Source organism: Tubulanus polymorphus, chromosome 6 (assembly GCF_964204645.1).
Source record: "Tubulanus polymorphus chromosome 6, tnTubPoly1.2, whole genome shotgun sequence".
NCBI classification, from domain to species: domain Eukaryota; kingdom Metazoa; phylum Nemertea; class Palaeonemertea; order Tubulaniformes; family Tubulanidae; genus Tubulanus; species Tubulanus polymorphus.
The window spans coordinates 4,966,725-4,983,565 of record NC_134030.1 but is presented as its reverse complement, the minus strand read 5'-3'; the positions used below and the strand labels follow the sequence as shown (position 1 = coordinate 4,983,565).

Genomic DNA, 16,841 nt, shown 5'->3' with positions numbered 1-16,841 from the left:
AATAGACATTTATTTTTTTCTGTACAAATAAGAATTCATTATAGATTTACAGTATGTACAATATATCAATATACATTAGTAATGGAGAATGACACAATTGACTCCTAAGTGTCCAATATATCCAGGAGTACAGTTTGCATCACATAAATAATATTCTTCAGATGTCTCTTAAATATGAGAACAGCAGAACCTCGTTATAAGGAAGTCGAATATAATTAATTTTACACTGTATACAACGTTGAACTATCGGTTATAACAAATTGATTTTCTGGTGCCCTAAAGTTTGTTGAACCGAGGCTCCACTGCCCTAACTGAGAGTAAAGCAGTCCGTATCATTATCATTTCACCACAAACTATCATCATTTCATGATGATTTTAGTCGTGCCGCTACCCGACGCTCCGGGAGAGAACGCCACACGAACTTTATTCATAAACCGCTCCGAACTTTCCGATACGAGTCGATTCAACTCGGCTGCCGTGTATCCTAGCAACATACGCAGATCGCAGATAAACTGATACACAAAACGTTTTCCATGAACCTGAAATAACCAAAACAAACTCAGTATTACTATTCAAAGGCTAATCGATAATGGAAATGATTGTCAATTCTAATCCTAGGAAAAAGATCTGAGGTGGTCACTTCTATCTGATTTGCTTTTCCCTGACCGGTTATTCCCTGAAATGTAAGTCGGTTCCCCTATAACAATCTAATCAATTAAGAAAGTCAAATATGTCAAATATAGATGGAAACCCCCCAATTTACAGGTAAGTGTCGACCCTGGAGCTGTTTATTAAAACTCACCTTAGCGATCATATCTCCGTCATAATAATACCGGAGGGCGCGGCTTAATTTCTCGTACGTCATATTCGGTTTATTTTTCCTCGAGCCCCACATCTGAGCAACGAGCTCCGGGTGATTCAGTTTGAACTCGCCCTCATCACCAACCCAGTGAATCACCTCACGACATTCCTTATCAGTCAGCAATTCCAACAGAAACTGCCACAACTGAATCTGCCCATTATTTCCTTAAAAGAATGAAACAATTTTGTCATTTAACGTAATAAACATCATCACAGATGGATCCATCTGATGACCATTACTGCATGAGCGATGAACGAAGGTAAAATTCAAAATCTAATAGGATTCTTATGTGGGAAATTTAATTAGATGTCGCCCAAAAATGCTCAACATTGTATTAGGAGGCAGCAAATTTCCTACATTTTCCAGGGAAGGACCCTTCTGTGTTGCTGTGATACTGGAACTCAGGAACTAATGCTGGACCTGATCGCTATAAACAGTTAACAGTTTTAATGTGTTACTCACCGGTCCTGTTGCCAGGCAAAGTTCGATCATCTGATATTCGCGGTGGCCGACTTTTATATTTAGGTTTGCCAATTTTTGCGGCTGTAAAGAATTAAAAGAAAGATTTAAAATGCATTTCAAAGAAAGATTCTTAACAATTTTAGATTGATTGACGAAGTCAGAATATTTACCAACAGGTGCGTAATCATTGCCAGATGTTGAAACAGTGACCGTTGTTATGGCATGAGGAGTCGGCTGTTGAACTACGGCTAAAACAGAAATCACACAGCAATTAGGAGATTTTAGTAGCAGATCTGAATTCAGACTTATTAGAAACGTTTTCAAAAACATTTTTGACTCGATCCTGACTGGAGACAACTAATTTGATAAACACTCACCGACAAATTTACACTTTCGCAATAGTTCTAAATGTGTCCAGAAGATGTCATTACGATCGCTGGGGATATAACTGGTGAACTGGTCGTGTTTCAGATCGCACAGTTGACGTCCAGTCATATTGAATCCGTGTACATCGACATTTGTCAAATTAAACTCTTTAACCGCCCACTGTAACCAGTGTTTCACATGACTTATATTCCATTGCGACGGGTCTGCAATAGAGAAGTGAAAGAAATCAAATAGGGCCCTTTTCAAGTCATTTTCATATTGTGTTCAGTGATTTTTACTAACCGAGAGGTATTTTAAGTCGTTCTTGTTCTTTGCGGAAGTTTTGGTCGACGATCCATCGTGTCACGTGTTCAGAACTTTCATGAAATGGTATCACAACTTTAGAAGGTGGAGTTGGCTCGGCTAAAATGATAGGAAACTACAATGTTTACCAACAATATTCAGGAATGAAACACTCTGTCTGGGTTGTGAAAATAATATAAAATCCCACAACGAAAAATTGAAAAAGAACAGTCCACAATGTTTCCTTGAGTTTGTAGTCAATTCCAACATCTTGACTGAAGATGACTATAAGGATAATCATAGATTCGAAATGTTGATATAAACTATGTGTACTAGCTTATTATAAATATTCCAGACTCCAAATTTTAGATTTTACATTATATTCAGGGTTTTCATTTGCTCAACTTAGCGACATATACTAGTGTAACTTACGTTCTGGTTCAACTGTGGTTTCAATGATTTCTTCAGTCTGTTTTAGTATATCGACAATGTTGATCATCGGTTTAATGCCTGGTTGAGATTTAATTTCCACGTTGATCTGTACAGTTCCCTCACCCTGGACACATTGTTCAACTAGATTCTTCTTTGGATCCAACTGAAATTATATCAAAAGTAAATACGATCTATGTCCATTATAACGCCATTCTTTTTTTATGCCACTGCTCACTTGATGCCAACATTTTTCAGAGAACTAATTTACCAACTTTTAAGCCCAATGTTTTACATTGGTCCAAAGACTGGCATTGTAGGCTTAAATAATTTTCACTTTACATGAATTTCATTTCGATTCAAACACTATTAACAACACCTAAATCAAAGCCCATGCTAGATGTAATGTTGGTAATATTGCTTTGTCCATTTGTGCATCTTAGAAATTATGATAATAATCAAGAAAAGTCTTTTTCGATAAAAAGTAAATAAAACAAATTGTAATAAAATGCAACCCGAAACATCCGGGTCAATTCTAAAATCATTTTTTTCACTTTTTAAGATTTGGATCAGTGAACTTTCTACACAGTATTTTACATATTATTTCAAATACGCGTTGCTTAATCGCTCAAACTGACAGCACACCTTACAATATCAGAACAAACTGAAAATGACTTACAAGAATTTGATCTTGAAGGTAGAAATCATGTCCCTTCAAACTGCATTGTAATTTAGATTCTAGTAGTTTTCTCAATACGGTCAGGGGTTCAGCGATGTCCATGTGTTGAACGACGATATTCTGTACGGTATGAGCGGAATCCTGCAGCTCGAACTGATCAAGCGCTGACCGGTGAATCGACGCCATGTCATCGTCGTCGTCATCATCATCATTTTCCTCTTCTACAATCGTTAAATCTTGGACGATCGTCGGTTCCTGAACCGTTAAATCATCGGTAACGAATATATTTCCGTGGTCGCCATCAGCCGTAACAAATACTCTACAATTTACAAAGCAAATTTTCATTTTTTACACAACTAAAACTCAGTTTCTAATTCGGTAACTGCGTGATTCATTAAAGAAAAAATCCAGGTCCCAAATCGTTTTTTAGGTGTAGTTTACTGACTACAATCTAGACAAAATTTCCGATCGCCTTTTTCTAAAATTGAAGGAGTTTTGGGCATTTTGTTCAAATTAAAGGAGTTTCAAGCACATTTAAAAGCATTTTCTGTTTAAAAGGGAGTTAGTCGTAGGGACCCTGGTATATCAATGAAAATAGAAAATACTAACTGCTGTTCATCGATGTCTTTTTCGGAAACGACTGTTAACCCTTCAACTTCTGCATCGGTGATATTCAACCTCGGTTCTTTCACAACCATGTGCTCTAGTTCATCACCGCTCTCTATAGATCTCTTCATCCTGCAAAACAATGAATTATTCAATAACAACATGAATGAACATGCATAGGGAATTAACGAAGGTTTCTATAATTCTAACGCCTTACCAATACCGAGAGAAACTTTTAACATAGTCGTATCATTCATAAACTCAGACAATGAATTCATAATCAACGGTTCTTCTTTAGTTTCAAAGAGCTCCGTGGATACATACTTGTTTTTTAAGTCAGTGCAGGGTAGGGAGAAGAGATTATAATGAATTTGGTACAGGATATAACTGATGACACATTTACGTTTGGAAGGATGACGCCAATCGGGTGAAAAAAACTGAATGAAAGGTCCTGGAGGCTGGAGCAGGAGGAGTCTGAGTCTTGAGTCTGGACTGATAGTGATAGTGTGATGGGAATGATGGGAGAGGGGAAGAAATTGGGTGGGGCTCATAGTCAGGCTGACTTAAGTGGTGATTTGGTTACTTATCAGCCAACTGATTAGACTTAGTAGGAGGTATGTCGAAATCTAAAAATAAATCTTCCGTTCGAGAATAAGGAACGTGAATAAAAGAGAGACAGGAAGAGGAAACAGAAGTCTGCAGTTTCCTTTTCCGGCAAAAAATCAAAACATCCGGCTGCCGTTTACCGTCGATACCGCGCTGGTTTTAACCGATTTAAGGCACGGTAAACCCACCGTCACCCGCAATCCACCTTCCCCAACTAACGAACAACGTCTAATCGATGATATAACGGCGTGATTACCTTCGATTTAGTCTTAATCGGAGAAAATACGACGCTTTCCTCGTGTAACCGGACAAAGCGTGCAACAGGAAATTATCACGTGACCTTCCTAATTTATTAATCCGCCATCACGGGGTGGAATCTGGCTCGATGGCGGACGGCTCCGACTGTATACAAACCAGGCACCCATATATTCAATTCAAAACTTTATTGGTCCTTTTGTGTTACATGATTTACATATTATGAACAAGAAAGGGATTTAAGAAAAATTGCATTGAATTTAAAGTACAGGAGAAAGAGAGAATAGAAATGTGACGCATTATTCAACGGCAGCAGAAAAAAGTTAGGATTGGGATAAATTCTTCATTTTTACAGGGATGACAGCCGATCCCCCGGTGCAATGATATCCCGGTCATATAAAAAAGGGAAATGGCTAATATTTCAACCTACTTACTCACTTCAAGAACTTATTAATTTTATTTTTGAAAAGACTATCACTTGCGAAGACTATCACGGTGTTAGATTTCACTATCCGGCGGTGATCATTGGGATAGATTCTTCTTTTCCATTATGAGTTTTCCGGTTTGCTCGGCTACCCGTACTGGCGGGGTAGTCTAGAGAGGCCAATGAAAACTCCGGTTTGCTGAACTACCCCTCTTTGCGGGGATTCGGTATGATGTGACAGTTTCAAGTGGTTAATGGCTGTTTCAAGTGCTTACAACGATGTTTTTTACTTCGTGGTACATGGTGGTTTAAAAAAAGATTTCATAATAATACGCTCACCGCGTGGGCTTCGTAGAAAGACCACTACCTGTGGCCTTCCCAAATTTTAATTGTCCTGTCCGATTTGGTTTCGTCCAATTGAGAGACTGCCTTTTCCAGGAAGGGCATTTTTGGATCACATCACTCAGGAAATGACTTGCGCTTTTGGGCCTCTTCGTCGGTTCCACATGTTTCATTTGAGCTATAGACCACAACGGCGACACCATCATGGTCAGAAACTGACCAATTGAGATATCCCCGAGTCTCGAACACTTGACTTCGAATTTCGGAAATTTTTCAAGTCATGTTTGTTTTCAAACTACTGAAGAATCATTGCAAATTCATAAACTATACATTCATAAACATAAACCATCACCGACCACCACTGACGAATTCAAACTCCTTGAATTTGAAAACGATATACCGCGTAATGGTGTCAAACTAGAAGGGATTCGCTATAGATATTGAGAATTCATGAATGACCATCACTGACCAATTCATGCTTACCAATTAATTACTATCATATCATCGCCAACCTAACTAGAAATACCCTGATACTAACTTACTCTTTTAAAACTAATTCATTTAAAGAGGAATTGCCAGTTAAGGTGTTTCAGAGCTGTTTTGAAAGAGTTTGAGATTTTCTCGGAATCCGGCCCGCAAATCGGTAAATAGTTCGTTCAGTACGGCCGTTAAAAAGAGTCTGGCAAGCGAGTATTATGTTAGTTCACGTTTTCTCCGCTATCGTTATACATAGGGGCAGCACTAGACGGTTCAGATCACTATTTTTATAGTGGCGGGCTCGTTTCAAATGCTTTATTTAATGAAACCATTCTCTTGGTTAAAGACTTTAAAGCCACTTTTTGTAGACATGATTCTCACTTTTCTTTCATACGATCTTTGATTCGGAGTCTGTAGATGTTAATACAGTCCACGGGATGCCACTTCAAAGGGACCACCACGGCTTCCGCTCGTCCCCGGTCGAATCATCAAATCACCCCCAGAGGCCGGGTGATTTGATACGATTTGAAGATGGTCGACTCACAAATTTGTTTCGAAAAACTGATATGAATGTCAAAACTGAAAGAGAAACCTGAAACTCATTCATAGGAAATAATTGATATTTTAAAAAGTGGGGGACATTATTTTGTCAGCCGTTTGTGGAACAACAGGCGTCTAATTCATCTGTGCTTTATCTTATTTGGACTACACGTGAACTAGCAAATTATGATTAGGAAAATCGAATCTGATTTGACAAGATATAGTTCGCCTATAGTACCCTGTTATTCAAACAAAAATTATTAGAATTTAGTAGTCTCTGCTTCGCCCAGCGAGTGATCCCTCCACCAATTATAGTCAACTTACCAGACAGTTTTCAATAGTGAAAGATTTCAAATAATAACAAGGCTAAAAATTGCGAGTTTTAGTCATCATTGGTCGGTCGATGTTCTTCTCATTTTACTTGGTTGGTTACTTTTGGTCGGTATCATGATTTACTTTTAATGGTTGTTACAATTTTGGTCGGTACTAATTTTACTTTTGGTCGGTATTAGACGGCTTTTGGTTGGTATCAGACGGTTTTAATCAGTATTGGACGGTTTTGATGCAATAAATATACGGATGCAATAAATTTTGAATTGAAGTGGAAATTCACCCTTGATGGCTATAGTGACAATAAAAAAAATTTCGCAATCACTCTTCGGCAGCAACACTTGCTTCTAACCGGTCAACAAGTGTCAGTGTGTCCGGTTTAAAGTGTTTAACTGTATTGCCTGATATAATCGATTATCATATTTTGCGGACATACTCGTCTCCGCACCATGTTGTCCTGATGTCACTGGTGGACATCAATACTGCCCATACTACTGTTGAATGGTTTAGTAACATTTAATAAACTAAGCCACCAGTGACATAAGGCGGTTTTTGGTTTGGTCTTGTTGTCAGTATTGTGAATAAACCGAATATATAGACGTTTCTCGTCGTCGTCGGTTATTTCTACATGGAAATCGCTTGGGGGCTCGTCCGGAAAAGTGAAAGATGAGAAAATTAGCGACGAATTGTTCCACGGACCAGCCTTTACTCCGGAGCTGTGTCCACGTTTCGTACGCTTAAGGTTCTGTGTATATTCTCCTGGTTTCGCTGTGCTATGTTGGTCGGTACTTGTTTGCTCAGCCCCGTTAACTTTCTGTGAATTTATTGTTTCGAAAATGGCCACCGAAAAAGTGAATTCTTTTTTGGTGGAAAATCACGGTTGGGAATCATTCGAGAGTCTTTTAAAGGCTGATTTGCAAGTGTTGGCTAGGCGTTAAAGTTAGCTAGTCGAAAAAATATCTTTGTATTTTGATGATTTTTCTGTTGAATTTTCTGTGTTGAGTTTGTATTGATCGTCGGATGTCCGGGGTGTGAGAATAAATATATACGGAAAGATGATGAATAGCGATGATTAGAAAACCCGAATCAAACGTCTCATACCTGAAAATATAGAAGCAAGCATTATTATGCAAATAGTCTCGATGCAGAGGCGCATAGTTATAGAGTTCGCAGAAACAATCTAGAAAACTTTGTTGTTTATTAAACGATGGTTAACACTCTCCAAATTCATCTAAGAAATGTAAGAATCGGGGGCGTATCCAGACAGTTACCGTATACGTAAAGCTGTCGTGATGTTGGGTGCCTTGTTAGATCACAGCAATTTTTTCTAACTGCTTTGTTACATTTGTACAAATCATTATCTATCTGTTTAGAAAAAAAACCGGATAGATTAATCTTATCATCGAAAATTCGCTCATGAATTTCAATCCGCGCTTTAGAAATTCATACACAGTTTAACTTGTTCATTGAAGATACTCAATCGGGTGTAAATTTCACAGTACTGCCGCGCACTTGAATCCAGAGCGCGAACAGGTGAAATATGAAACGTCACTTAATTCTAATGATGGTTTTGCTCCGAACTTGAATTCGAATGTAATTTAAAACTATAAGTTCTACGTAAGTGGTTTGATATTCACCTCAATAACAGTTTTGCCTTCAAATAAGTGATTTCATCCTTGAAATTAAACATAGAAATCTGTCGGATGGTCTGTTTTCCTCAATGTTAATTCGATGATGCCAAAACAGTCACAGAATATAAATTAAGCATATTTCAGGGCCGGATCTAGAAAATTTGTAGACAGGGTCTAGAAGAAATGATTGCGGTATTTTTCAGATAAAGCAGGGCCTCGCAAACTAAAAGGCGAAGTTCCACCCTCGGTGTTAATATAGCTTTTAAGAAAATCACACGGAACTGTAATTTCTCAGACGATGAGTGTCAAATTTACGGGTTCTAACTTTACTTCTGGTGGTCTTCATGAAAAGGGCCACCTCAATAGGAAGGCAGAATACTCCTCGGCCGCAAGATGTCTTAACATCTATTGAAGCGGAGCTTGGAGATTTCTATATTATATTTCTTTACCCTGTAATTTCAATTTTCTAAACTGATCAGTCCCCCACCTGACTCCAGTGAGTGTGATTTAGTTTGTTATGGAGCTTTCTACAACCGGCCGCTTAGCTTTTACGGCAAATAAACTTAAGATATTAAAAAAAATAGGAAGGCAGGGGGACCCCCGAGACCACCACCTAAATCCGCTCAAATTAGTGATACTTGTCATCTGATAATTTTTATGGGTTTATGCTATGGATTAGAGTTGTAGTATTCTTCTGAGGTACATGTATTGGGTTCCAAGCAGGAACGCAATTAATCCGCTCTCAGGGATTCAAGTTACTGAAATAGTTGAGTATCGGGAATAGGAAAGTAAACAATGTGTTAAGTTTTGAAGTGCAAAATTGATCAGTGAATTCTCCATATAATGATTCATATTTTTGAATGCAGCAACACAATTGTAACGAAGACAAAACCGCAAGTAAGTAACACGAGGCAGTAGATCAGTGTATGGCTATCTATTTTTCTGAGTAATTTCCTGTAATTAGATTTTTAGTTTAGTTTCAAAGTTGACACGTACATATTTTATTCACTCGTGATAATCTGTGGTATGTTATCATATTTTTTACAGACGCCGAAAACGTTTTATTCTAGCCTTTCGATAATCTCGAACCACACAAAAATGATTAGTAAGTGTATTTTGATATTTTGACTTACTATTAATTCAGTAAAAAATGCTTTTCCTTCTTAAGAATTTTTCAGTAATACAAATGCGACGTACTTCTGTACATGTATCAGAAGAATAAGAATGTTCTAGCATAGCATCTAGTTCTAGTTTAGCTTGATGGAAATTTCTATTTGTATTTTTGAACTTTTGAACATTCTGTCATCTCAGTTTATACCACATTTTTCAGATCAGTTTGTTCAAGTTGCGGTTGCTATGACGGCTGTGTTGGTGTCTCTCTTGGTGACGGTCGCCGCGGAAGATGGGAGGCAAAGACGTGGCACCAACGGTACTATTGGTTGTGATTCTAATCTTAATTGCCAAAGCTAAAAACTATCTTATTTGTGGTTGAATCAGATCCTACTGGTCCCGTACCATTTATCGTACCATCAAATTACCTTTTTCAAATTCGATGATTCTTTTGGTTGAGGAAGAAAATAAACATCTGTGAGTTTCTCTTCAAAAACAATTTGTGATAGATCTCAAACTTTTTCTGGATGATGGTGATGAGACGGGCAATAAACAAGTCATTCAGTAAAAAATAACAACAAATCATGAAATAAACAATACATCATTAGGCATATATTATAAGAACATTTTGGTTTCTCTGGTCAGACAAAAAATATGATTAAAACCAAAGACAATTTAATCATCAACTTGAAATCTGGGTCCAGTTCCACAGTTCTGAGTTAAGATTTGACCCTGGGTTAAAACATTGAAAATGAACTAACTTTAACTCAGAGTTAACTCTAACTCACAACTGTGGAACTGGGTCCTGGGTTTTACTGTGTTTGATAGATCAATAATATCAGAAGTCCAGTCCACCGTTTAAATATCCACTTCCGAGGCAAAATGCAAGCGTTTCAACTCAACAGAAGTCTGCAAATCAACAATTTGTCCACAACCGACCTAAGTGAAGTCAACGTAATGTATATAATTGGTTCGGCGTTTTTCTACCTACCACCATTAGAAGCGACCACTATCTCGTGGCAAATGAAAAAAGATGATGATTCTTGTTTTCTTTTGATAAAGACTTCATAATCGGTACCTCAATTTAGGCTAATTAGAATGCTGGTCAATTGGCGATACTGCTTGTTCTCGGAGTCACCCTTTCTCTCATCCATGAAAAAGTAGCGCCATCTAGCAGACCTTCGATATACTATGAAATGTTGTAGCAACAAGAAAACAAATTTTCGAAATTTTTGATTTTTCTTTCAAATCACCCATTTGATTACCGAATAATATGTCCAATCCAACTCTACCGAATCAGCGCATGATTGCGCTTGCCGCTGAGGTTGCTGAAGCATCTGATAAACATGTACCCGGTCTTCTATTGCGTTTGGAAGGTTCGTCTTCAAATTATGATAATATTAATAAACAAAAATAACAAATGATTCCTAAAATAAATCCTAACCACCTGGCACTTGAATATGGGCTTTGATAATGGATAAATATTTAATAATTTTCCAGCGATAAGTTATTCCTGACTTAATAATTCGCCTTGTTTTATAGTGAATTTACCCATGATGCAACGCGTGCCCATCGTTTAACTCTATACTATACAGTAAGGCTGGAAACGATCCTATTTCCGTAATGCTTAAATCTACCCGCAAATATCAGGACAGCTGACGATAATTAAGATTGCAACCCCGGTGGTGTTTTAATCGTAGATTACGGTAAATTTGATCATTTTTACTTCACCAACAAGGTCAAAGCCCATAAATCAAGTGCCTGTGTGTGTCCAAACGTTCATTTCTAACAGCTAACGGCTAATACTGTTAGTGTTAGCTGTTAACTGCTAGAAATAAACTCGCGCCTCATGACTTCTCCTGCCTCCATGCTCTGTTGCTGCCTACCTCCGGTGCCCTCCTGATCCTGCTGCAATATGCTGTGGTGGATGAGCATGTTGGCACCTGTATCTTTCTTTGAGTTTCCACTAATCTTACGCTGTTTGTAGTAGCAACAATGGTTTTTTTCAGAAATTCTCGACTCCGTTACACCTGGCACTAGATATGCCGGACAAGTGAAACAGGATATCTGGGAGTTTGAATTACTATCAGTCATGGTGCTCGCCATAAAACAGGATTTCTCGCGCGTTAGCGGTAGTTGGGAAACCGCTGCAAGGCTGGCCACTTTACTCAGGTATGCTACAATTGATGATGATATCTGAAATTTATATTTTTGATGATAAGATTTAGATAAATCTTAAAACTGTCGGAATACTATTACTAGAATTTAGATATCATCATCATTATCAATAGCGCAATTGTTCTTCATCTTCTACTCTGAGAATACATCATTTGTTCAGACAAGTTACAGATTCATCTTCTTGGTAAAATCAGGGGCTGCAGTTCGAAAAAGTTGGTTTGAGGTAAACCAGTTGATAGATAAAATAGTGACGATTAAAAGTAAATTGTTACTATGATATTTATACAACTGCCCCCAGTTTTTTCTAAAGTATGAAATATTCTACTGATGTGATTTTTTGTCGTTTCGTTTCAGTAATTGTTGCACTGGTATCGATCCTCCGGACCGTGATAAATTCAATGATGTCATACTCCCGGACGCGGCTGAAAACTTACTCATTCTAGCTAAACGTGTACAAGACAGATATATCAAAGCACAGGATTCTAAGGTATCGTGAAATTCATTTAGTTCCCCCTATTTACCGCATTAAACCGGATTTGGACTGGGTGGCCACTGACCTGGAAAACTCAGGGAGTCGGAAAATGTAAAAAAAATCCTGGATAACTCCCAGTGGGCCCGGTTCCACAGTTGTTAGTTAGAGTTAACTCCGATTTAAAGTTAGTTCATTTTCAATGTTTTAAATCTAGAGTCAAATGTATCTCAGAACTGTGGAACTGCACCCAGAATACCTGTGGGTCCAGTCGGAATTTGACTGATTCTACTAAAAATCTGGAAAACTTGGAATTTGGATAATGTCATTGACTATGTGTTTCTTTACTCGTACGTGAATTCTTTTCCAACTTTTGAACAACTGACCTCAGCGATGAAAATATGAGCATACCACTTGATTGAATAGTGTACTATGAATTTGATACGGTATTGTTTTTCAGGGAACGTATTTTACTGCAGATGATCTACTCGGTCATTTCCGAGCGGTTATTGACTCCGTGGTGATGATATACAATGTGCACACATTTATTGTCGGTAATGGTATGTATTTTTAATAACGGTCACAATTCCAATACGAGTAAAGCCGAGTTTGCTATCGAATTTAAAGCTGGAATCTATCATCACGTAGAATCGTGTGTACGAAATGCTTATCTGCAAAATTATTTTTCAGTCTTACGATCGGCGTGGTTATTACAGTTACTAATTACTGATGATAAAGAAACAGCTATTAGTTTGACAAATCTAATAATGAGACTAGCTCGTGCTGATAGGTAAATAAATCTTTTATCTAAGCCATGTTCCATGAAAAAGCTAAAGTCAAATTTTGGTTTAGTTGCTATTGGTTTACTTTGTGTTTTCAACATGGACAACAATTAGAATTTGACCGTTTTAAGCCCAAACTTTTTCGTAAAACCGGACCCACAGCTAGCATCAAATTACACAGAAAATGCATATTCTTGGTGAACTTTAAACAATTTAAACATCTTTCTTCAAAGCCCTTAAGGTTAGTTCCCATATTTTGTATGGCACAAAATTTGGTTCATTGATTATCTTTCACTTTCATGATTACCAGGGCAGTCATCTCAACACTGGATGAAAAGCAATCAAATGGAATACTCGATGAATTAGTTTATAAACTGTCTATCAGTGAAGATCCTGATATCGCCAGGTACTGTCAATAGATCATACCGGTCAGATGTGATTGGTCTTTACGCGAATTGAAGCGAGAATAATTTGTGAATCTTGCCTCCTATTTCAGTTGCTCAATACGATGTCTTCTGGCATTATGCGATCTGTACCCACCCACGATTGAAGCTCTGTGTCGCAGATACAAGTAAGATTGACACTAACTCCATTCATAGTTTCAACATTCGATATTTTACATGGAGATGTTGAGTTGTTATTGATGGTGTTTTCTCATTGAAGGGGACTGCGATTATTGATCAGTAAATGGACTGGAAAAGGCTTCGCAAAGGATCTACAAGCATTACTTTTCCTGCTTGATGCTGGAAACGCCCAAAGAGCTGAAATGGAAGTAAGTTGTGGTGGATAGTAGAGAGCCAGTTCCATGTTTAACGGTGAACTTTTTCACATTCTTTGCTTCACTATTACGCTGATTATGGAGACTTTGTGTGAAATTTTCAGAAGTTTCATCGTGCCGCTATTAGAATCCAGGCGCTTTGGAGGATGTTTAATACGCGAAGAAAACTGCAGAAAGTCAATAGCGTCTTCAAAAAATTCCATAAAGAATACAGGTAACTTCCGTCAGTTTCAGGGGATTCTTTCGATTATTTTTTCCTGCAATTCAGGTCCATTTATTTCTGAATGATTTTCAGACTGCGTCGAGAAGTGAGCAGCAGAGAAAAACAACAGGAAAAACAGCAATTAGAACTTCGTCATCAGCTGATGATGGCGCGTAAACGTAAAGTGCGAGAATTACGTGAACGACAGCTAGAGTACATGGAAATCTTACCAGCAGGTAAAAACAGTTCAACCATGTTTTATCTGCATCATTTCAAACCAATGGAATTAATCTCGTTTCTATGATATATTCAGATTATTTCCAGATTAGATTAAAATATTGATTTAACTGATTAAGTTTAATCAATATTGAATAGATAATGATTAACTGATTTATCTCAAAGTATTATAACTAGCATCTGACTCTTGTATAAAACCATTAGACACCAGCATAAAACTATTTTGCTATGGTAAAAGCATTTTACTCAAGCATAAAATCATTTGCCTATAGCATTAAAACAATTTGACTCTAGCATAAAAGCAGTTGACTCTATGGTAAAAGCATTTGAAATTAACTGATTTCAACTCTTCTAAAGTCGAAAGTAACCGATTACTATGGAACTAGGTCTTTGTAACTGATTTGTTAGTAGTTTGGGTAATTTTTTCCAGCTGATGTTGATGATTATATACGTCGAGAGGAGGACAGATCGGCGACGAAATTACAAGCCAGCTGGCGTGGTTACCGCGAGCGAAAATTACTCGGCGATCGAAAAGAAAGAGCCGTTCGTATCAAGGCAACTGTCGCTATACAACGACAGGTAATCTATAATTTCCATTAGAGAATAACACGCTGATATCTCGTGTGCCGTTCACCCCTCTCATCGGTTCTTCGATTTGAAATCGCGTAACTTTCTAGGTGAGAAAGTGGTTGGCTCGCCGAGAAGCGAAGAAGAAAGAACCGCCAGCGTTTCAGCGTCCTCCTGGACTGACCGATGAAAGACGTGTAGAATTACAACAATACATACAGCAGCACAGGGAGGATCATCCGGTACGTAGTTTATTACTTGAGTCTGATCATGTCAGGAATATTGAAAATTCATTAATAACTCACGAATTTGATATAAACTGGGTTTGATCTTATTAGTAATATCGGAATTTTGATACATCGCAAAATGTATTCGGCATTTCGAATTTCAGTGCGAAATTAAAAGTCGGGAAGAACAGGAGAAGATACACGAGCGGGCTCAGATGATGTTACAGAGATTCATGATGACATCTAAACACACTCGTGTGAAACATCAAGAAAGAGAAGCAATGCTGGCACGCATAGAAAATGACTCCGAACTATTACTAAGTAAGTTGTCTATAATCTATCGTTCATTGTGAAATTAATTGAAAAATGAAAAATTACGGAATGAGTTTGCTATCTATTCTAAGCAATGTCGTCATTAAATCATTGATGACTTCTGAATATTTTCTAAACCGATAGATGCGCCGAAATTAGACGAAGCAACCGAGAAAGATCTGGAATTGTACGTGTGTCGTTCGGTACCGATTGCGAATCGAGCTCAAATGCTGCACAACAACGAGATGAAACGTTTGAAACAGCCGTGGTGGAGAAAACTGGGCGATGAGTTTCATCAACAACCTGAACTCGAACAACACGAAATCTTATTCTAGTCGGAAATCATATGTAGTGTCTCTATCATATCTCATTGAATCTGCAAGTGAAGGGTAGAATGTGTGAATGCGATATTTTTAAATGTACAACTGTTAGTTGTGAATAGAAATGTAGGCTCACTTCTATAAAATGAACTGCCCTCCACCAGTTTTACAATGAGCTTAGAATAATCTTCTGTCTTAGTGTAGGCAAGTTTCTGTGAAATACTAATTGACAAAGTCACACAGTTATTGAATGAATATCTGTAGAATTGAGCCAATGTTTGTTTCCATAGACAAGTGATTGTCTATAATTCAATTTGAAGAAAAAACCGACAATTATGGAAAATACTAAGAGATGTTACAAAACTGTTGGCTAATAGTTAGCTCTTATAGAAATGGCAGCTATTTAGGGTTACTTCTGCCAGAGCTTACGTGGGCCAAGATTTTGAATTATAGGATTTTGTTGGTTAAACCTTTGCATCCATCTCATTTGATGATAATCAGTTATCAATGTAAATTCATCCTGCTGGTCAGGGTTTTCATATCTGTTTGCTATTACATGTTATTTTATACAAAGCATATTTGATATTTTTTAATAAAAGTCTTAATTAGAGAATAAATCATTGCTTTTTCTTATGTTCTGAAGAATGGAGCATTGGATCCACTTCATTCTTTAATACAGTTGAACCTCGTTAACACGATTCCATTCCGAGACGAAACACGTTGATTTCCAGCATGTCCCAGCTAAGATATTTATATCAATCGAGCTTTGGATGATAGGGAAACCAGTTTAATACGACAAATTCACTTATTACCCACAGGGTATTATCAAGGTCCTTCTAAAGAAATATGCATGAACTCAAAAGAATTGGAATTAAGTACAGGGTATAGGCTTTTTTCTTTGCCCTGAGATACTGCTTTGAAAATGCAAACGGTGGATGAGCTGCATTTTTTAGCCAAAACGACTTGTATGCCGTGAACCTCTTTCTTGTTACCCTCTCATGTAATGACTACACGGAAGCTAAATCGTTTGATGAAGAAATGAAACGATAGAACAGGTTAAATCACTTAGATGCAGCCATTGATCTGCGCTCGCATCATCCAGTGCGATGTGATCATCACACAAATTGGCACTGAAGGTTGTTTTGGTCATCGTTTCTTTGATCCAAAAAAGTGCAGCAGCAATAAACACGGTATTCGGCATTATATTGATCATGTAAAATCTTCTCGGCTAAAAGCACATTAATAGTACCCGGGAATGTTGTTTTTTTTTACGATAAGATTTGGAGCCAGTTGCATATAGTCACGGTTTAAAACCATTTGCTCTATAATCACTATTAACATGGGACC

General features: G+C 37.6%; 2 protein-coding genes across 2 annotated transcripts; one reads left to right on the top strand and one right to left on the bottom strand.

Moving 5' to 3' along the window:
• Positions 1–37: 37 nt before the first annotated feature.
• Positions 38–4,408, bottom strand: LOC141906878 (GA-binding protein alpha chain-like). The gene is made up of 10 exons (XM_074796329.1): positions 3,925–4,408; positions 3,711–3,839; positions 3,102–3,420; positions 2,426–2,588; positions 1,994–2,113; positions 1,702–1,914; positions 1,495–1,572; positions 1,325–1,405; positions 803–1,026; positions 38–539 (listed from the first exon to the last, which is right to left on the bottom strand). The coding sequence occupies exons 2-10, from the start codon at positions 3,836–3,838 to the stop codon at positions 360–362; spliced, it is 1,506 nt and encodes a 501-aa protein (XP_074652430.1). The 5' UTR covers position 3,839; positions 3,925–4,408; the 3' UTR covers positions 38–359.
• A 6,220-nt stretch (positions 4,409–10,628) lies between these two features.
• Positions 10,629–16,087, top strand: LOC141907151 (IQ calmodulin-binding motif-containing protein 1-like). The gene is made up of 14 exons (XM_074796725.1): positions 10,629–10,798; positions 11,432–11,594; positions 11,955–12,087; positions 12,530–12,629; positions 12,760–12,859; positions 13,162–13,257; positions 13,348–13,422; positions 13,515–13,623; positions 13,734–13,843; positions 13,925–14,067; positions 14,499–14,647; positions 14,746–14,877; positions 15,027–15,183; positions 15,319–16,087. The coding sequence occupies exons 1-14, from the start codon at positions 10,696–10,698 to the stop codon at positions 15,507–15,509; spliced, it is 1,761 nt and encodes a 586-aa protein (XP_074652826.1). The 5' UTR covers positions 10,629–10,695; the 3' UTR covers positions 15,510–16,087.
• The last annotated feature ends 754 nt before the right edge of the window (positions 16,088–16,841 follow it).